The sequence below is a fragment of the Sinohyriopsis cumingii genome, chromosome 11 (genome assembly GCF_028554795.1).
Source record: "Sinohyriopsis cumingii isolate HCF-2022 chromosome 11, ASM2855479v2, whole genome shotgun sequence".
NCBI lineage: Eukaryota > Metazoa > Mollusca > Bivalvia > Unionida > Unionidae > Sinohyriopsis > Sinohyriopsis cumingii.
The window spans coordinates 91621835-91644380 of NC_142971.1; the positions used below are offsets into that span (position 1 = coordinate 91621835).

Consider the following 22546-nt stretch of genomic DNA (forward strand, 5'->3'; position numbering starts at 1 on the left):
CAAGATACACATAATTCATGTACGGAGAAAAGCAAAATCTGAGTCACTGTTTTTAATTTCAGGAGTTTTGAGAATTTAACTAAATTTAAAGATAAAATGCTCTATATTTATCTAGCCTGAACACCCACCATTTCTTCCAGACAGACGTCGATCTAATCCAATATGAATATTTGTACAAACGGTATTTTCCCCAGATACCAATTGTTTTGCCAGTTTTAATATACATTTTATATCTGCACACCTAATATTATAGGTCGTTCACTTCCTATCCTGCGTCACAGCTTTACATTAAACATCTCCTCTTGTACTATACAACCTAATATTGAATACAGTGACCCGTATGAATTAAGACGTGTGATCGCAGTAAACGCTTTTAAGCCTTCCATAGATTGCCATGACCCGTACGAACTATGATCTGTGATCGGAAGTAAACACCCTAATATAGAATTCCAAGACTCGTGTGAGTTTCAACGCAGATTTGGAAGTTTTATTAGCTTGGGATACATAATGTCATTAAGAAATTTACGTGCATCACGTACTGTGTTGGAAATGTACATTAATAGCCAAGTAAGAGAACGATTTCCAGGACAGAGGAAACTCAATCTAAAGAAGACAGCATGTGACAATGTTACTTAAAGCATAGGAAAATGAATTTCCTTTCAAATCATTACATGATTAAGGACGGGGCAGTTATTTAACACCCGTGTCCATTTTTATGTCCTCGTACTTGATGTTTATACTTCATATATTTTTCTTTTCTTCAGGAGCAAAGTACTTATACGTAAGAATTTATCAATTGGTGAAATAATTCATTGACCTTACTGTTCGCTTTGCTATTGATTATTTGCTATCTCGTTGATTTAGCACAAGTTCTAATTGATTAAAACTAATGTTTAGAATATGATTTTAAAACTTAGCAGTTACTTTGATGCAAAAAATGTACTTGTCTTTTTCATACTTTCATATAAATGCACGCACTTGTGTAGATTAAACTTAGAGAGGAATACATGTTTTTATCTCAATCAAAATTTGATGTAGATACAAAATGTAAATTCTAATTGAAACTTTATCTCTTAATGTGATACTTCTTGATTTTCACTTGCAATTGATGAAGCTGTAAGTAAATAAGGAATGAGGAAGCGAGTAAATATGTATAAATATATATCTTCACTCGAATTTGCATACTTTATGTTTAAAGTATGCATGATTCTTACTTCCAGGACAATGAGAAAGCATTGTTGTCTTGAGTAACTGTCTCAGTGTGTCTCATTACAAAATCGTCTTCCTGGTTATTATTGAATGATCCACACAGGCCTTCAATTCTGTCTTCATCTTTCTTTGATAGATATATCGCCACGTTCATCGTATTTTTGTAAGTTTCCTCTCTATTAATGTTTATCTCCACACGAGTGCCGATTGGTAGAAATACCTGAAAGTGTGATGATTTCTACTCAAATCTCATTAAATCATACGTACGAAACCTATATTGCAATTAGGTTAATATAAAATTCAAACTGTATTTTTATACACACAATTCATTGACATCAGATATATTTTGTTTTCGACCACACAAATACAATCAAATGTACAAAAAAAGAGGTAGTACAATTTTTTCACGGAAAAACACACATACGAAGTGAAAGGGAGTAGGGTATTATAGTACAAGTCACATGGGTCATGCATTGCGCATTGACTCATTTTAAATTAAATATAAATTGTTCTTTTAAAGGTTAACACTAATTTCAGTTAACCAAAGTTTATTCAATCCTTATTATTGAATGCTCTGCACCTTAACTGTCAGCAAGAAACTTCCGCACGAATATTATCTGTCGTTATGGACTTTTACAATGGAGTCCTTTGGTAAAAAATAAAAGCTAATCGAGAGGAATCGCCACAATCGAGGGTAATACGAATTTGTTTATCAATATGAGTAGCTTTCATTGTGAAAGTACAGCACGCGACATTCAGTCTGGATTGTACTGGATCACACCTTTATGTTCATTTCATTAAAAAATGTATACGTGCTTTAACATTGATTTTGCCGTATGCATATCTCCATGCGTCTAAATAACGACCTTCCAAAGGAATATGGATGTATACGAATCCAAATGAAATGAATACTGGCCACTTTAAGGTATGTAGAATCAAATTCTTAAAAAATGACACCCATTACTGAAATGGTTCGTGTTGAATGCCTACATGGCCCGTGTGAAATGTACTATAGCAGAGGTGCACAGTATTATCGGTATACCTGATTACCGAGTATTTTTCCGTGGTTCTTTTTCAGTGTACCGGTACTTTGGTAGTTTCCGTCAACAAGGCTTGTACGGAAATTGTCGGATAAACTTGTTACGATTTTAATGATATTAACAACCTGTTTTCATTGTTAATAACAAAGTAAATTGCATTTTAAAGAAATCAAAACATTTGTATTTTATCGCACATTAACTTTACATATTACAAATATAACTATGTTTATGATCCTTTAATCACATGTTGGCATGTGTCAGGTATGTCACCGTGGTGGCCGAATGGGATATCGAGAAATATATTAGGTCAAATACAACTTTTGGGATAATTTCTGACTTAAAAATGTCATTAATTTAGTTAATTACTATCCTATGTTAATGTGTTAAGTACATGTATTCTTTTGTAAGACTGCGAATCATCGTAAGAGTTTCAGGAGGGTATTTTTTCTGTTGGAATTTATTTGTAATTTCTGAAGAATAATGCATATTTTCTGATTTGCTGAATGTGGTTTATGTTTACTGATCCTCTGACAAATACCTTGCCCAGCTTTTGGCATCACGCTCAATGCATCGCTGCCTATTATATCAATAGCGTAGCTGTTAATTGTTGGTTTCAGTGTGAAAACTTCACATTTCTATCAACAATTTCACTTAAGACAGCACAATGTCTTTAACGGGACGTCATTTGTAAAGTAAGCGTAATCATCTCACTTTGTTTACACTTTTGTATTACAACTTAAACAATTAACGTACACAAAGCAAATCCATCTACTACAAGGCACTTCCAATTTAATATTTTGGGGGATACGATTTTCTTTTCAGCCAAGATAGTTTATTTTATTCATCTCAGCTTTTTTTCTTAAAACATATAACAGACATAATATTGTACTGTTAAGCTGAAGATTTTTTTTCTTTCTAGCTACCGAGAGACGGAAGTTATTTTTTTAAAAGGTGCCAGGTCCATGCCCCAGAACGTTAAATTGCTGGTCTCTAATATAATTGCGGTATACCGTGGTAGGTATTGCCCCAGAACGTTAAATTGCTGGTCTCTAATATAATTGCGGTATACCGTGGTAGGTATTGCCCCAGAACATTAAATTGCTGGTCTCTAATATAATTGCGGTATACCGTGGTAGGTATTGCCTATTTTAAAAACATAGAGATACAAAATTATTCATGGTCCACGTACTATAATATTAGTTTTGGTTTCATACAAGGACATTTGCAATGTCCTCTCCCTTTGCATGTGAATGTGTGTCTGAATCAATAAAATTAAAATATCAGGCGCTCTCTTTGTGTGTGTATATGTATATATATATATATATATATATATATATATATATATATATATATATATATATATATATATATATATATATGAAAACAAAATGACCCATATCCGCTGCCTTTGTTTTTGTGTATGTATAAAAATAAGATGGATCCTACTCTCCCTTTGTGTGTGTGTGTGTGTGTGTGTTTGAACTTATCAAGACAGAAATTGGCCCCCTCCGTTTGCATGTACATGTGTGTCTGTATATTAGAAAACAAGAACAAGAGTCCAACCTTGTGTGTGTGTGTGTGTGTGTGTGTGTGTGTGCATTTATCTACATAAAACTAATATGTTCTCCCTTGGTATATGTGCTTGTATGTTGGATTATAAGTTTCGTGTATGAACAAATATATGCCTTACCCAAACCATCCTACAGACACTCTTCGTCTAAACTATCATACAGACACTCTTGGTCTACACTATTCTCTTAGTCTAAACTATCCTACACTCTTAGTCTAAACTATCCTGCACTCTTAGTCTAAACTATCCTACAGACACTCTTAGTCTAAACTATCCTACAGACACTCTTAGTCTAAACTATCCTACACTCTTAGTCTAAACTATCCTACAGACACTCTTAGTCTAAACTATCCTACACTCTTAGTCTAAACTAACCTACGGACACTCTTAGTCTAAACTATCCTACACTCTTAGTCTAAACTATCCAACAGACACTCTTAGTCTAAACTATCCTACAGACACTCTTAGTCTAAACTATCCTACAGACACTCTTAGTCTAAACTATCCTACACTCTTAGTCTAAACTATCCTACACTCTTAGTCTAAACTATCCTACAGACACTCTTAGTCTAAACTATCCTACAGACACTCTTAGTCTAAACTATCCTACACTCTTAGTCTAAACTATCCTACAGACACTCTTAGTCTAAACTGTCCTACAGACACTCTTAGTCTAAACTATCCTACAGTCTTAGTCTAAACTATCCTACACTCTTAGTCTAAACTATCCTACAGACACTCTTAGTCTAAACTATCCTACACTCTTAATCTAAACTACCCTCCACTCTTAGTCTAAACTATCCTACAGACACTCTTAGTCTAAACTATCCTACACTCTAAGTCTAGACTACCCTACACTCTTAGTCTAAACTATCCTACACTCTTAGTCTAAACTATCCTACAGACACTCTTAGTCTAAACTATCCATCACTCTTAGTCTAAACTATCGTATACTCTTAGTTTAAAGTATCCTACAGATACTCTTGGTCTAAACTATTCTACAGACACTCTTGGTCTAAACTGTTCTACTGACACTCTTAGTCTAAACTATCGTATACTCTTAGTCTAAAGTATCCTACAGATACTCTTAGTCTAAAATATTCTCAAGCCACTCTTTGTCTTAAATATTTTACAGACACTCTTAGTCTAAACTATCATACAGACACGCTTAGTCTAAACTATCCTAAAAAGACACCCTTAGTTTAAACTATCCTGTACTCTGAGTTTAAGCTATCCTACACGCTTAGTCTTAACAATCTAACAGACACTCTTATTCTAAGCCATCCTCCATACACTCTTAGTTTTAACTATCCTACACGCTTAGTCTTAACTATCCTACACGCTTAATCTTAACTATCATATACTCTTAGTCCAAATTATGCTACATACACTTTTAGTTTAAACGATCCTATACTCTTAGTCCAAACTATCCTATACTCTTAGTCTTAACTATCCTATACTCTTAGTCTTAACTATCCTATACTCTTAGTCTTAACTATCCTATACTCTTAGTCTTAACTATCCTATACTCTTAGTCTTAACTATCCTATACTCTTAGTCTTAACTATCCTACACTCTTAGTCCAAATTATGCTACAGACACTTTTAGTTTAAACTATCCTACACTCTTAGTCCAAACTATCCTATACTCTTAGTCTTAACTATCCTATACTCTTAGTCTTAACTATCCTACACGCTTAGTCTTAACTATCCTACACGCTTAATCTTAACTATCCTATACTCTTAGTCCAAATTATGCTACATACACTTTTAGTTTAAACGATCCTATACTCTTAGTCCAAACTATCCTATACTCTTAGTCTTAACTATCCTATACTCTTAGTCTTAACTATCCTATACTCTTAGTCTTAACTATCCTATACTCTTAGTCCAAATTATGCTACAGACACTTTTAGTTTAAACTATCCTACACTCTTAGTCCAAACTATCCTATACTCTTAGTCTTAACTATCCTATACTCTTAGTCTTAACTATCCTACACTCTTAATCTAAACTATCATACAAACACTCTAGTCTAAACTATTCTACAAACACTACGTGTGTAAACATTCCTACAGACACGCTTCGACTAAATTATCCTATAGACACTCTGTGTCTGAACTATCTTAATCTTGAACTTTTGTGGTTTTTCTTTCTTGTTTAATTTGTTCTCTCCTTCTATTTCTCTCGCTCTGCGTGTAATACGTTAATCATAACACTGAGTCATGCCAAACATACATATGACATTTCATTTATTATTGTTTCTGACCTTGTTTTCTTTGCAAAGTTGGTGCAATGTTGTAGTTTAGTTCTCGGATTATCCGTGAACCTATTTTATCGGTCCATAGAAATAGAATAGGAATTCCCACGTGGCACAACAGAGACTTATTCGTAACGTTAACTTTCCATAGAGTCCCACAGTTATATCTGTAATGTTAAATTCCCCTAGACCAATTAGAGAAATAGGCAATGATACATTTCCAAGTGACATCATAATGTTAAGTCCCACATAAAGTCTAAATCTATACCCCTCTTAGTACCTCGACCTTAAAGCTTACACTCAAACCGTTCCTAATTAATCCACACCCGTACTTAACACCCATATCCTTCCAAAATCTCCTTCACACCGTTCTGAATCATCCTCGTATATAATCCCCGTAACTACATTTGGTAAATACAGTTGACAGGTCATTTAAACAAAACAAATTTTACATTTATCTTAATTGTGAAAGCACTTACCTCGTATCGGTATTCCGTTCTTCGAACAACCGATATTACACCATCTTTGCATGAAAGATAGTTGATAAAATGCTGTTGTCCATTGCATAATATAAAACCATACAAATCTCCACCAGCTCGAATGGTCACTGCACACGCACATGTTGCCATGTTGTTGTTGCATCTTGCCGTTTTCATTTGAACCTACAAATGCATTTATAATAAAGCTGATAAATGCCAGAAAATATCATGAAAATGATTTTCTTTTACAAGGTGGTGCTTGATCCTTTTGTGGAATATGTTGAGGAATGTAATGATTTTATTGATACTATGACAACAAATCAAGTGATCACGACACCAAAACTCACTTAGCATTTGCTTTTTCGTTAGTTGTATAAAAATATTTTCAAATGTTTTAGAAGAGCTATATTACGATTTTGTTTACTATATATATTTGTTTAAGTTTGTTCAAATCAGATTAGGAGAGGAATGTTGGAATATGTTTCTTTGCTTATAAGTGGCAGAACATTTGCTAAGGAATTTCACATTGAAATCAGTTTATTGGTATAAATTTGTTTCTCATGTTTCGAAAGTGCGTCGATCTAGTTTGGCATAGATTAGTACGTCCTTGGGTTATTCTCTTACATTTATTAATTTTTTGCTGTTATTTTGGGTGATATTATGCCAAAAGGATCCTGCAACTAATCCTGGTTAATGATAGGATAACTTTCCATTTTTCATGTAATTACACAAATGATTTGTTAAAAATCAAATTAAAAAAATATAAGTCACAGAAATAGAGTTACGACTATGAAAAGTAACGATGAATATAGTTCTTTAAAATTTTTATTAAAATGTGGCTTTCTAGAAATCTTAAATGTTTCTGCTTTATTGAAAGTTTCTGAGACAAATAGTCCATTTAAAAAAAGACATATAATTTTTGTCATATATTAAGACTTACTGACAAATCCTGTAACATTGCTAAGAATGATGCACGTTTAAAAATTAATGAACCTAATTTGATCGAAACAAAACCTCTTGACTATGCCAGATTAGTTACAAACATTTAAAACGTTTGTTGAAAATATTATTTAACACAGGAGACAAAACTAATGTCTAATTACTGACTAATTTCTATACTTTGTTGTGTGTTCAGGGTTTTGGATATAATTATTGAAAATCAATCTACACAAGGTTTGTACTAAAGTGAATTGACATGTATCAATCTGGATTATTCATAGTCAGTCAACAACTCATCAAGTGATTGAATTTTATCATAAACTATGTATTTTTTCTCTTGATTCTCATGTGAAACCTTTTCAACTTTCTTAATGTCAGCAAAGCTTTAGATACGGTATGGAAACAAGGCGTTGTTTATAAACTTCAAAAATATGCAATTACTGAAACATTTCTACCATGGACTATAAGCTACTTAACAGATTTATATCAGAGAGTCTTCAATCTAAATTTGTTGATCATAAGAAATAATGTCAACAAACTGACGGGGTTCCATAATTTTCCATTTACGTAACTTTATTACAGGGGTCTGTTCTTGGACCTGTTCTCTTCATTGTATACACTCAGCCGCTCTCAAGTGTCATACATCATCATCCAGTGTCTCACCAACTGTACGCTGATGACATCCAAATATACAAATCTAGCCACCCAAATGAAGTTGATGCTATCATACAAGGTGTAGAGAGGTGCATTTCTGATGTGAAATCATGGATGAAATGTAACAAGCTGCAGATGAATGATGATAAAACCGAGGCCATTCTGATCACAACACAAAGACTTTCTCATTCACATCCCTTACCTCAAACAATAAATATCAGCAACACCAACATTAAATTCACACAGTCAGTACGAAACCTAGGTGTTACTCTAGACAGTACTCTCACATTGCACCAACATGTCATGAACATATGCAATGCTGCATATCTTGAGCTGAGACGTATCACCTCCTTTCGCAAATATCTATCAGTTGATGCCACTAAAACACGTGTGTGTTCATTAGTACTTTCAAGACTGGGCTATTGTAACTCAACTCTGTCTGGTTCATCTCAATATCTACTCCAGAAACTTCAAAAAGTCCAAAACACAGCTGCTCAGATCATTAGAGTACCAGGATCAGGGCAGACCTCCCCGCTGCTCTGTACCCTACACTGGCTATCCATTCGATCCAGAATCAAGCACAAAATTTGTTCTCTGTGCTACGTTTCACTGACGGACTCCATTCCAACATACCTATTCGACCTCACCCATGTGTAGACACTAGCAAGATACTTACGCTCCTCTTCTGACAATCGTATACTCATTATTCCTACTAACTATGAAAACGAAGTCATATAGACAATGTTCCGTTGCAATCCAGGGCCAAGGAACGTGGAATGAATTGCCCACTGAACTTAGACACAAAGACACAGTGATCCCATTCAAGAGTTCTCTTAAAACTTACTTATTTGGACTGTAAGAACAAACTTAAAGACCTAATAATGTTTCGTACCTTAAATATTTGTAGCATGTTTTTATGTTTTCTAATTTCATGGTGTTTTTTGTTTTGTAATCGTACCACTATATATGTTTTTTATGTTAAAGGTGTTGTCTAATGTTGTAAAGCGCTTAGAGCTTCTAAAGATTAGGCGCTATACAAAGTCCTCATTATTATTATTATTACTTAAAAAATTGGAACTTGCTTGCAAGGTTATCTGGGATGATTCTGTTCTTGGAACCTCTTCGCCAGATCAGTGACAAGCACATAGTAAAATATAAACAATGATTTTTTAACAATTGATTCATTGCATTTGACTAGTTTATTAGCTTGAGTCCATCTAAAACTGACATATTATTAATTTCAAACAGGCAAAATGATGTTGCCTTTCTGAAATACTCATGGGATAACATCAATTGGCTTCCAGTTAAAGGTCATATACATCTAGGATTAACTTCATCGTCTGATGCTGAATAGACCAATCATATTAGTAGATTATTAGGAAAGCATTCAAATGTTGATTTGTGTCCCGCGCAGCGAAAACGTTTTTGACATAATAACTCTATCCATAATCCATATGTCCCGTTCTGGAATATACCTGTTAAATCTGTGACAATTACCCAATAGATGACATGGAAAAACTGGAAAAGTTCAAAATAGAAACTGCCGAATCGTTATAGTATCATAGTCTATTTTCGTTTTATAGACAATCTTTATGCTGAACCAATGCCATTGTTCTTTGGAACTCGTCCTCTCTCTCTCTCTCTCTCTCACACACGCCTACAAAAAAAAAAACAAACAAAAAAAACAAAAAAAAAAAAAAAAAACGAGCAGAACCTTAACAAGAAGTCGCATGTCTCTTACATTCAAGATTTTTTAATATGTAATAAAAATGCAGAACATAATAGTTTCCATGTCATAGGTGTCAATCATCTCACCTCTTGCGGGAGGTATTTGTGTTTGTACAAGATGAATTCTCCATCATTCTGGTTCTCGTAAAGTCTGAAATATTTTAAACATGTAATATCATATCAAATATATATTGTAGTGCAGTAATTCTTTGAATAAGTACATTAATTCAAGCAAAAAATCTATTTATTTACAAAGTCGCAGACTTGTGGACAACCACATTAATTTAAAGGTACACCAAAACACTGCATATGTGTTCTTTTGCTTTATTGATGCTGTTTCTAATGAATTCGGGTTACATTTTATGGAATAATGGAATAAGCTGCCTTGAACTTAAATGCATGACTTCAAAATTGCACGATGGTTTATAACATTAATTATTGCTGGTATATTGCATCTGTTAGTTGTCTTATTTCCTATGTAGACACATTCCAACTTATTTCCTATGTAGACACATTCCAACTTATTTCCTATGTAGACACATTCCAACTTATTTCCTATGTAGACACATTCCAACTTATTTCCTATGTAGACACATTCCAACTTATTTCCTATGTAGACACATTCCAACTTATTTCCTATGTAGACACATTCCAACTTATTTCCTATGTAGACACATTCCAACTTATTTCCTATGTAGACACATTCCAACTTATTTCCTATGTAGACACATTCCAACTTATTTCCTATGTAGACACATTCCAACTTATTTCCTATGTAGACACATTCCAACTTATTTCCTATGTAGACACATTCCAACTTATTTCCTATGTAGACACATTCCAACTTATTTCCTATGTAGACACATTCCAACTTATTTCCTATGTAGACACATTCCAACTTATTGGAAGAACAATCCTACCTCAAAAAATATAAAGGTTATGAAATTTCACACACACACACACACACACACACACACACACATTCCATCCATCTTAAATGAAAATGTGTCCTACGATCCTAAACCCTACTTACCGACCGTCGGCTGATCTCATATGAGGGTCAATGTTTGCGTAGCAAAATTGATACTTCCAGGAATCGGTATCATGTACCACAACCTATAAGAAAGTTAATGCAGCTTAGATGTTTGGACGATTTTATTGTTATTCTGAGTGTATGGATTGATTTCGTTCCTGCCATTCATTTAACTCTACTTAAGCTTATATTTGGAGGACTTTATCTTCCTAGATTATTTTCTTGCAGTAATTTAGATTTACATTTTTTCAGAACTTTTAATAAACGCCATATAACCAGTGCAATGCGGACGTGCCGTTAATCATTGCAATTAGAAACTATACAAACAGTACAACTGCTACTATTAAGACTGATGTTTACTGCGAAATAAATATATGAAGTGAGTCGAGAAATGCTTATCTTTTGCAAGCATTGTTAAGCAGAGATAATTAAATTATTCTACCCACAAATTGGGAGAGGACTCAAATGCATGAGTATATTTATCATTTTAAGAAACATATTTATTTATTTGACGAAACTGCAAAATATGGAAGCGACATGACTTTGAAAGACTTCTGGATGATCCACAGGACGCAATGATATCTTGTGATATATTGGGCTGTTATGCGTGAGATAGTTTTTGATATTGGTATATTAACCTAAATAACACAGAGGTAATCTATTAAAATGACAGTATAGACAGCTGGTCAAACAGAACTTTTTGGCACTTTGTTACGATACTGACCTTCATCCAGCTAAAGTATGGCGTTCGGTGTCGGCTATATCAACTCTAGGTGTCATTTTTATTGTGCTTCATTACACAAGCGTTAGAAAGGCAATTATTATTCACTTATGTCCCTCATCGTCTATCAATATTTTTGAAAGATCAATATAAACGTTCCATGAAATATATAAAACAAAAATCAATGTTAGAGTACTTCGACAATTTTAGATGAATCAAACAACAACAACAAAATGAACAAACAAAAATATTAGAACTAACCACTGCTGTGGCCATGATTAGACCTGAAGTCCGCTTTCCCTCACCCAGATTAGTCCTAGTCTGCCATTGAAAAGGGTCTGGAAGGTTTGTAATGATAGATAAGGTACACTAAACTATCAAGAATGAATAGAAATTTGGTACAACTACTTTTCTATTATATACTGAAGCCACATATTCAAATTCAGTTTGAATCAATAAAGGTGCCTAAATGACTACAATGACGTCCACTTTTCATATGTCACACTTAAGCATATGCGCACACTTATGAAACGCATCCGTTTTGAGATTCGTTGTTTTTTTCTGTAGTAAAATTGCATCTTACATGTGTGATGACAACTCTGCAATTATTCTAAAGGTATATCCTTCTACATGACACAATACGCTTTCAGGGATACATAAATATACACACAAACATAAAATTTGGATACCTGTATGTCGGGGAGTTGATAAGATTTCCATATCAAATGGTCATTTGCACTTTTGTCTGTTTTTAGTCCCAGTCGGAAGATACTTCTATCCATGTCGTAAAATTGACTATCAGTAGTTGTAACGGCGAAAGAAAAGTTTCTATTCCAGTTTCCTTTCTGGTCGTGGTAACTATCGCCATTGACTTCAACCCCACACAGGTTGTTTCCTCTAACAGCAATATTTACATCAGAGCAGTCATGCGTCGTGGATGGATCGAACATAGCTAATTCAAGCTTACAGTTCGGCTCCCGTTCTTGAACTGATGCGCAGCCTATTGGGACAGTCGGACGAACTATAATGGTTCCCTGGTTTCCCCTTTGTATCTCCAGATAAGGAGTTAGTAACTGTAACAAATAGATCGAAATAATATACTATTTGCCGAATTCCTTCATCAGATGCTGATTTTCCTCTATCTTGAATTTAGTTTGGAAATATTTTTAATGGTATTTTATTATTTGACTATCTGTGTGAAAGCGAGAAAATTTCTTTTTCTTCTCGTCGCAATTGTCTAGATTCACGTAAATTGAAAAAGCAAAGATGGGCATATTTACTTAAGATGTTTGTCTATTTTCACACTTGGAAAGGTATCGCACAAGTACGCATAAATTGTTCTCTATGTAGTTTTTGAACGTGCTATCAAGCTATCTGTGCCATCTGTGATTTATATAACCCCACCAATGATTCAAATGATAGAAAGTAACGAAAATTAAAGAAATCGAGATATTGTTGGAAGAGGCTGAAATGGTTTGAATGTCTAATGCCAAATAACTTTAGCTTATGCAATTGTGGTTAAGGCAATAACAAAGCAACCAGTGCACATTCATTTTATCAGAGATCTATTAAGCATCGTAGAATGTACTTTTGACAATTATCCTATAGAATTTACAAAATGCCATACATATTGATTTGTTTCTTTTCTGATTTTCCCAATTCGTTCTGGGTCATTAAGTATCAAATATAATTTCATCTCCAGTTTCTTGGTGCAGTTTTAAAAATGTTAAAGATCATATTAAATAGTTTTCTATTTTTATTATTGTTATTTGATTTGAATGCAATACAGGTTATTTACAATCAGACAATAGTTTCACATCTCGAAATAAGCATGAAACCTGCGTACTGATTTGACTAACTCTTGTACATTTACATTGTAATCTATCGAATAAATTAAGGAAATCTTACAACCAGATAATGCCATCCACAATAACGAGTTTACTTGATTCTGTCAAATCTAATTTCACTATTGAATAATTATTGACAAAAATTCTAAGGTGAATATATCATATTATTCAATGCCTTATATGTATAAAAAGTCCACAGAAGCAGTTGAGATCGTCTATGTCTATGAATGATTCAGAATCGAATGAAGTCCATTTATCTATGAAGAAATTTTGGATTTGCTAAGTAAAATATTAGTATGAATTTTGGTTTTGTTATGTTCATACACGGAGCCTCTATATAATGTTTTTCACATCTTTAGTCTTTTCATATGCTCCTTTCTCCATTATAATATATCTGACTATCGCTTCTATAACACCATATTTACATCTCTATTATCCTGAATTACGTTTTTCCATTTCCTCTATCGGTTATTCACTGTTGCCTGTGCAGTAGTTTACAACGACTTATTGCGCATTCCGCACAGGAGTTTCGGATGATTAATCCATTTCATTTCCGTGGTATAATTTCAAGTTGTATTCGATGCCAAATAAAAGCTGTATGTAAATTGAATATATAAATGTGTATGTCTACACACTATGGAAAGTGTACTGGCGTTCATTTCATCGAAGTGATTAAAAATGTCTTCTCGTATAAATTCATAGTGGTTAATTCTGTTGTATTTGTTTGTGATTGTGTATGTTTCATGCAAAGTAAAATATTTGTTCCAGGACAAATGCAGAATTGATTGAATAGATGTGTGAAGAGCTATTCCGTCGTTGGAAAAAAATGAACCAATATTAGATATTGCAATGACTGTATTGACGTCTGTGTGATCTTCATTGCCTTACGTGTCGTTCAACATCTGGTGTGGATGCTTGAAGCGTTTTACACTTTATTTGTTTTAGCATCTATAAATGCACTAAAATCAGCTGCATATTTTGCATTTTATCTCTTTGTTTTTTCTCTTCTGTTGTCATTTAGCTAGTATTGTCTGTATTAATTTCAACTTATAACTTTTTTATTGTGTACTATTGTGTACTATTGTGCTGTTAAGCTATGTTTTGTGCCCTACCTTACTTTGCCTTCTGGTTTTATGACCAGTGCAAATTCGCATGATATGTTCTTTTTCCAAAATCTATACTTTGCATTGTGATGTTTTATTCTGCATTTGTCACATTCTGAAAACTGTTTATTAAAGGAAATCAAAATTTCTATGCTTCGTATTAATGCTGTTACGCCCTAATGTCATATTCAATTTCGGTACACCTTTTGTATATGTTTCATATTAACTTTCCATTTTATAAATACATAATTTGTACCCCCTACTCTGTTGGCATTCAAGATCTTGTTAACTTTCTACACGTCATCTTGTCTGGTTAACTGCATAACGGACCTGAATTGTTTACACTTACAATGATCTAGAAATGATTACTCGGACCTCATTATAATTCTGAAACTTAGTTTTTCATTTAAGGAATGTTTACATGAGAATTAATTATCTCTAGCTTAACATCTGAAGAAGCATCGGTTATATTAGTTGTCTTCAATTATTATTTGAGAGGATTTAATTTATTTATTTCAGTTATTCATTGGAAGAACAAAGTGAATTCAAGAGCTGTTTTGGAATTATTATGAATTGATTTAAAGACATTTTGGATTATATCACTTTGATAAATCAAGACTATTGACACATAAGCACAATATATTGAACTCAATTCTGAATACCACTGGGACTCATTTGGAATAACTGATACTTATGGACTATTTAGGATTTCATTTACCATGCAGTAAGAGATCTTTAATTTTTCACATTATATCTTTGGGAAATAAATTGTTTGTGCAAATCGTGTTGATTTTCACTCATTTCTGGTACTTAGTTTAAGATCACAGAGTCTTGGTAGTATGAACACTCACACTTTAGACCCTAACACACAAACGTACTATATGATACGTATGTTCTATCACACACCAAAAGTGAATATAACGAAATCAATCGGATTGAAAAAATTTATTTGCTGTTGAGCTAAATATGCTTAAGAATCATTTCAGAAAAACAAGTGAAATGCGAATGATGGGTTTGAAGCATCTGAGAGATGGTTTTAGATCAAGACTGAAGATAATGAGGGCAGCGGAAAGTATCAAGAGAAAGAGAAAAGAGAATAACATGAAACGAGCAGCCTTTTATGAAGGATTCTCAACTGACAAGTTCACAACTACATGGTTAAAATCAAAAAGGGAATTGTAACTGGATATACTATCCCATTAATTTTGTTTGTGATGGGAATGAACCTCATCATTAAAGCTGCTTAAAGAGAGTCCAGTGGTCCCAAAAGAGAGACAGGCTATCGTCTCCCTTCCAAAAGAGGGTTTATGGATGATATGACTTTAACAACACAGATCCACATACAAGCTAGATGGATTCTTATAGCCTTAGATGTGACAATTGGATGGGTTAGAATGAAGTTTAATCCAAAAAGTTCAGGAGTTTGGTCGCAATTAAGAGGCGTGTCACAAACCAGTTCAGACTGACGATGAAAGGTGAAGACATAACTACATTATCAGATAAACCCATCAAATGCCTCTAAAAACGGTTCGTCTAAACCCTGAGAGAAAGAAATATTCAGGTAGACTCAGGAAGCAGGCGAGGAAGGTCTGCTTAAGACAGACCAATTGGGACTTCCACGGAAGTGTAAGGCCTGGATCTACCAGCATGACATACTCGCGAGTCTCATATAGCCACTGATGGCTAACGAGCTCCCTATCAGTAGTGCAGAGAACTTAGAACAGGTGATGCAGAGGCATTTACGAAGATGGCTTGGTGTTCCTTCATCATTTACCAGCATCGGGTTATATAGCAGAATGTATAAAGTACAGCTGTCCTTGAGATCCTTCGTAGAGAAATACAAGGTATCCAAAACAAGACTTATCTTATCCTGACCCTTAGGGATTCGAGAGACGAGAGTACGAACTGGAAGAAAATGTTCAGTGATCCAAGCAGTGGACCAGGAACAGAGCATGCTAAGACATAGAGACACTGTAGGTTCAACACAGGTTGGGAGAAAAGGACTAGGGTTAAAAACAACGCAAACATAGTGGAATGCGAACAAAGTTGACAGGAGAAATATAGTCCAAGAGGAGATCCGTAGGGCAGAGGAGGAATCAAGATCAGCAAAGGCAGTCCAAATGGGCATCCAAGCAAGTTGAACTAAGTAGTTGCTGCCAGAAAGGAAACTTACACGGGAAGATATATGACGATATGAACCAATGCAGCTACAGTTTCTGCCACGATCGGTACATGACCTCCTACCTCCTACACATGAGCACAACAGATTGAACTCCATTCTGAATACCACTGTTCCTACACTACCGTCACAAGCCAACCTAGTGAGGTGGAAACTCTTAGAAGATCCATCATGTCAACTGTGTCAAGGAAGAGAAACACTCGCTCACATATTGTCAGGATACCAGGTTTTGCTGGTCCAAAGTTGCTACAGGTGGTGACATGACAAAGTACTGAAGGAGATGCGTGATATCCTTGAAAGAGAAAGGCGGAAAGCAAGAATCCCAAAGAAAACAGGTCACCAGTTGTGCAAGTTTGTTAATGTGGGACAACAGCAGCATGGCACAGCGGCAGATAAAGCAGGACTGTTGCAGGAAGTAAAGTGATGGGAGATGTCAGCTGACTTTGGAAGGAAACGGGTATTTCCTGACGTCTTTTTGACATCCCTTTGCTATGACATTTTCATTTGGTCAACAGCTGCAAAAAAATGGTCCTGGTAGAATTTACAGCGCCCTGGGAAGAGAGGATAGAAGAGTCTTATGAGGTTTATGAGAAAAAAAGAACGAAGTACCAAGAGCTGGTAGAGTCTTGCAGGGACAGAGGATAGAAAACATGGTTGTTCCCTGTGGAGGCTGGTTGTTGAGGTTTTCCGGCTCAGGTTGCCCTGTGAATAAAAGGATAGGCACGCAAGACAGCTGTGCAAGCAACTGGGCACGGACGCAGAGAAAGCGTCAATCTGGCTATGGTTCAGACGTGCAGATAAAATATGGCAGCCATCACGGACGGGCAGAACCTGATCACTACTGTCGCCCGCCATCTGGAGGATGTTCCGAGATAAGGAGCGAAACATCTGTAGAAATATAGTGACTCGGCTCGTGATGTCTGTGGAAAGCAGTTTCACTAACTGTATATTAACAGTATACTATTGATACAAAGCTGCTGGTCAGCCTTCGTAGTTATAAAATATAAACTCTTCCTAGGAATTTGGTGATACAGAGTACCTAGGAATTTGTATATTGTTTGCTCAGTTTCCAAAAGTGTGCCATTGCCTACCATTAAACATAGTTTCCTATCTCTATCCTATTACAATATCTATAGAGGACCATACCCTTCCAACGTGATGTAAAATTTCAATGACTGTCATAACATCCGAAATGTGATCAATGGGAATTATAATGTGAAAGTTACTTACGCTTACAGCCATCTCTCTCTCTCTCTCTCTCTCTCACACACACACACACACACGCACTAAAATTTACTGAAAGCAGCCACATTCACTGACACACTCAGAAAAGTAACCCCTACAAGAGACTAACTTCATCTCACTCTCATACATACATACATACATACATACATACATGATATAAAAATTAAGTAGTAAATTAACATTAAAAATAAACAATTAAAGGCCAAAGTCTTCTTGTCAAATCCGCAAATTTTGTTGTATGACAGCTGTTTGTGTGCGTGTTTATGTATTTGTTTATGTATTTGTTTATGTATATTTCCTAGAGATTTCTATATGGTTTTCTGTATTTATATATCTCATTTTGTAAACGCATTAGTTGACGATGTATATATCATGCTTGCGTTCTCGTCTATACTGTGTCTCATAATCTTATGATACGTATAATATGTATCTTAGTAACCTGATATAATCTTTGTTGAAGAGGTAATAAAGTCATTTAGACAGTCAGTCATAGATAAATATGCATGCACGCACGCATACGCGCAAACAAGTATATATATTCATAAATACATGCATCACATGAAGAAAAAAACTACATATAGAATTACACTGTTATAAGTTTTTCATTTCATTTTCGTTGCTATCTCGAACTTAATGTTAAGCACATAACACTATAGACATATTAACTTTTCGAAATATTATCATCATCAAGCAACTGTTAAAAGATCAGTGCCTTGCTCCGCCAAATGATTGCAGATTTGCATAATTGCAGGTATGGAAATATTTCGCTTTGTCAATACGGTAGCTGACATAGTATTACTGTATTTTTGTCAATTTTCTGTTCTTTTTTATGATCTTGTATTATCATGAATTTGTTTAATCTGATGTAATCTCTTTTTAAGAGGAAATAAAGTCAGTCAGTCAGTCAGTCAGACAGACAGACACACATACATACATCCATACATCCATGCATACATGCATACATACATACATACGTGCATACATACATGCATACATACATACATACATACATACACACACATACATACATACATACATACATCCATCCATCCATCCATCCATCCACGCACGCACGCACGCACGCACGCACGCACACACACACACACACACATACATACATACATACATACATACATACATACATACATATATACTTACCCAAATTAGAATCAAAGGGGTAAAAGAGTATGAATCATTGCACACATTAGTACACATATTACGATACTTACATAAGAAACTAAAAGACAGAAGAGTGGTATGGGTTTTAAGTTTAAAGCTATACAAATACAAATAAATGCAAATTATAGTAGATCTTTAGTATTAACGTCAGTATAGCCAGCTATGGAGATTTTAATAGAACTGTACCTATGTGATTTGTTGTCGACTGTGCGCTACATGGTGCCACATCGATACATTCAGTGCGGTTTGGTTAGTTATTTTTCGACTGTGTGCAAGATAATGCCAAATGGATCAATGCATGCTGATAGTACACTTAGATACTTTCTTTGTTGACTTTATACTTCGTAAGGTCACATCGACAAACAGAGTGCGGTTAGTAAGTTCTTTGTCGACTGGATGACCTTAAAGAGATGAGGGCGTTATACGAAACATCTTTGACTACAAATGGCCAGGAGAAATAAACTTGCCATGCTCCCCTCCCCAACTCCAAACCACCCATATAGACCAGCCCTTAGAAGGACTCACGGTACTAATTCAACTCCAATAGTAAAGATATGGAAACACTATCATATTCAAAATTCAATAACTTAAAATTTCTGGGTGCTGATGATTAGACCTGTAATTCTCCATGCACATCTAACCTTGGTGCAAGCTTATGTGTGGAGAACATCATTTTGTTTATCTACATGTGCATGAAACACATGTTATTGATTCTGTACCAAATGAATCAGGTGCTACTTTCATTATTGAGTACTCCTGAGTCAAGCCTGTAAAAATACTAAAAGTGCATCAGTAGAAATTTGTCTATATTTTTAAAAATTACATATAGGATAAGCTCTCAAAAGATTTTTTTTACTAAAATTTTAATTTTTATTATTAACCAATTATGGCCACAAAACCCGTAAATACTCTTTTATTTGTTCACCCATTTCTAGGCTGGTTCACAGTTCTTCCGTATAATTAGTACCGTGTGTCCAGAACATACTATATTAAAGACAGGAAATAATTTTTTAATTAGGCATATGTGAGAAATATCTAGATATCCAGTAACTGACTGCGCGCTGAGTTCATTTGGCGTATTTACCGGTTGAAAAATACATTAACATGAGAAATCATTTTTCCCGGAGTAACTTTGACAATTTTCTGCAAGTCCATGAATCATGTGAAAATATTTAAAATGTAGACTTATGGACGATACATCGCTTAATTGGTTACATATGCTATTGCTTTATATCATTTTGATTCCGTGAGTAATATAGGAAGTAGCAAAAATTTGAATTCATGTCGAGTTGTTGCCAATATTGTGACTTAACGTTTCTTCAGAGTTACAATTACATTATGATTAGAATGCTTGAAAAACTCAGTGTCGACTATTTTTTTTGCCACTATGTACTTCTCTGTGGTTCACATTTAGCTTGAAAAACGCTCAAAGTGGGCTGTTTGTTATGCCACAGTGTATGTGCTTTACAAATAGATAGCTTCAAAAAAATACTCAGATTCTGTTATCTATTCTGCCACTATATACCTCTGTGCGGTTCACAATTAGAGAGTGTAAAAAGAAAACAAACAGTGTTGACTGTTTGTTCTGCCACTATGTACATCAAGAAAGGTATATGATGCGATTAACCGTCATAAAAGAAGTTGTCACAGTATGAGATGACGGTGATCCAAAAGGAATTCGTATTAATTGAAACGTATTCGTCTTATGGACAGTTCTTTTTCTTCAGATTGTTTAGTGGCATATTTTCCGAGATTTCTAACTGCGTTTGTAATGAGCGGAAATTCGCGTAATGTATATTCGAATAAAATATTGTTGTTACATATAAGTTTACCTGAATACCAGCAAACAGTCCAGGACTCAATGTTGCATTGCCCATCATGCCAATGTCACCGTTACGCACACGTACAGCACATTTGATCTGAAAGAGTAACATGTAGCATGTTTCATTCCAGCTTCAGGCAAATTACAAATCTGCACGTTGTCTGATTATATTGGTGCTTTTCTATATAAATTTCTTTCATATAATCATGTTTACGAACTTTCTATAGGTGACTAAGACTTGCGCTATCCCCAGTGGTATTCGTGATTTTAAAGTTAACCTCAGCCCCCACCCGCGTCAGTTCTTGAGGGCTATATAAGCCCCCTTCCCTAAAAAAGGAAACAAAAAATCTCCTGGTCATAATTATGCCTCTGCATTATTAAATGCCTTTGAAAGCCATCTACTGTAAACAACACACACATTACATTACCAGGATGTTATTTAGATGGTTACCACTTTCCATTAAAATAGATGAATTGTGAAGTTGACTAAACGGGAATTTTACCGGATATTTTTTTCTTCTTCTGAATGTTATAAACCGGGAACACCCAGTTTTAACTGTTGGAAATAACGGCAATATAGCTAACATATTAAATTAAATATTGCATAGTTTGGGTTCTCTGCTAAAAATACAGATGTAAATAATGAATCATTTCTGTGTGAAAAACATCTACAAACATCATGCAGGTGCTGAAAGCAATTTTGTTATTATACATCACAAGAATGATACATATTAGATTGCCGTTCATATATATATATATATATATATATATATATATATATATATATATATATATATATATATATATATATATATATATATATATATATATATATATATCTGCCTAGTATGATTATCGTAGGATCTTAGCAAAGCCGTACAAAGCCGTATCATTATGGTCAATAACAGAACAGTGAAAGTGCAATAAATTGTCCAATGGTGTACATATCAGACGCATGATACAGTTATGCTTGAAAATTCGTTATAAAGAAATGAATACCTTTTCTGGGATGTTGTGTGACTATAGGACAGATATTGGAGACGGTTCTCCAAAATCCGGAAATTAATGAAACGTCAGACATATTTTTCTGAGAGTTTGTCAAAATTATTACAGATAATTGTTAATGTAGTGGTTAACCGTGCCGAGAGAAGATTGGAAAACCAAACCAGATTTAAGACTTGCAATCATCCGTTTCCTTGAGTCCCACAACGGGACTAAAGTCGTTCTCATTTAACTGTATATATCTATTAGCTTGTATTAATTCACTCAATAGCACTGAAGCTGAATTGTGGTGCTGGCCTTGAGTATAAACAAAATATATAAACAATTACCTTTTATTTTCTTTTCTTGAGTAACTGTTAAACATTACTTTGAATCACATTCGGATTTTCTAACGTTTTGTTTCGACCTAAGAATACCAGTGAGGGTTCAATGCAAACAAGTGATAGTGTGTACACTCTGAATTACTCTATAATTCTTTATTTCGATTCAATCAAGGAACTGCGTAGGGGTTGAATTCAGATGTATTCTAGCCAGGTA

At 34.5% G+C, this 22546-nt stretch overlaps 1 protein-coding gene across 2 annotated transcripts in view; it reads right to left on the minus strand.

The window, feature by feature from the left end:
• Positions 1-22546, minus strand: part of LOC149788993 (von Willebrand factor D and EGF domain-containing protein-like) — a 48654-nt gene that overhangs the window by 9936 nt on the left and 16172 nt on the right. For both annotated transcript variants that reach the window (XM_089975145.1, XM_089975144.1), the window contains exons 8-13: positions 21018-21104; positions 12322-12705; positions 10912-10994; positions 9966-10029; positions 6558-6740; positions 1215-1429 (exon numbers count right to left, since the gene is read on the minus strand). In XM_089975145.1, the coding sequence (XP_089831271.1) occupies positions 1215-1429; positions 6558-6740; positions 9966-10029; positions 10912-10994; positions 12322-12705; positions 21018-21104 (1016 nt within the window). The remainder of the gene's footprint in view (positions 1-1214; positions 1430-6557; positions 6741-9965; positions 10030-10911; positions 10995-12321; positions 12706-21017; positions 21105-22546) is intronic.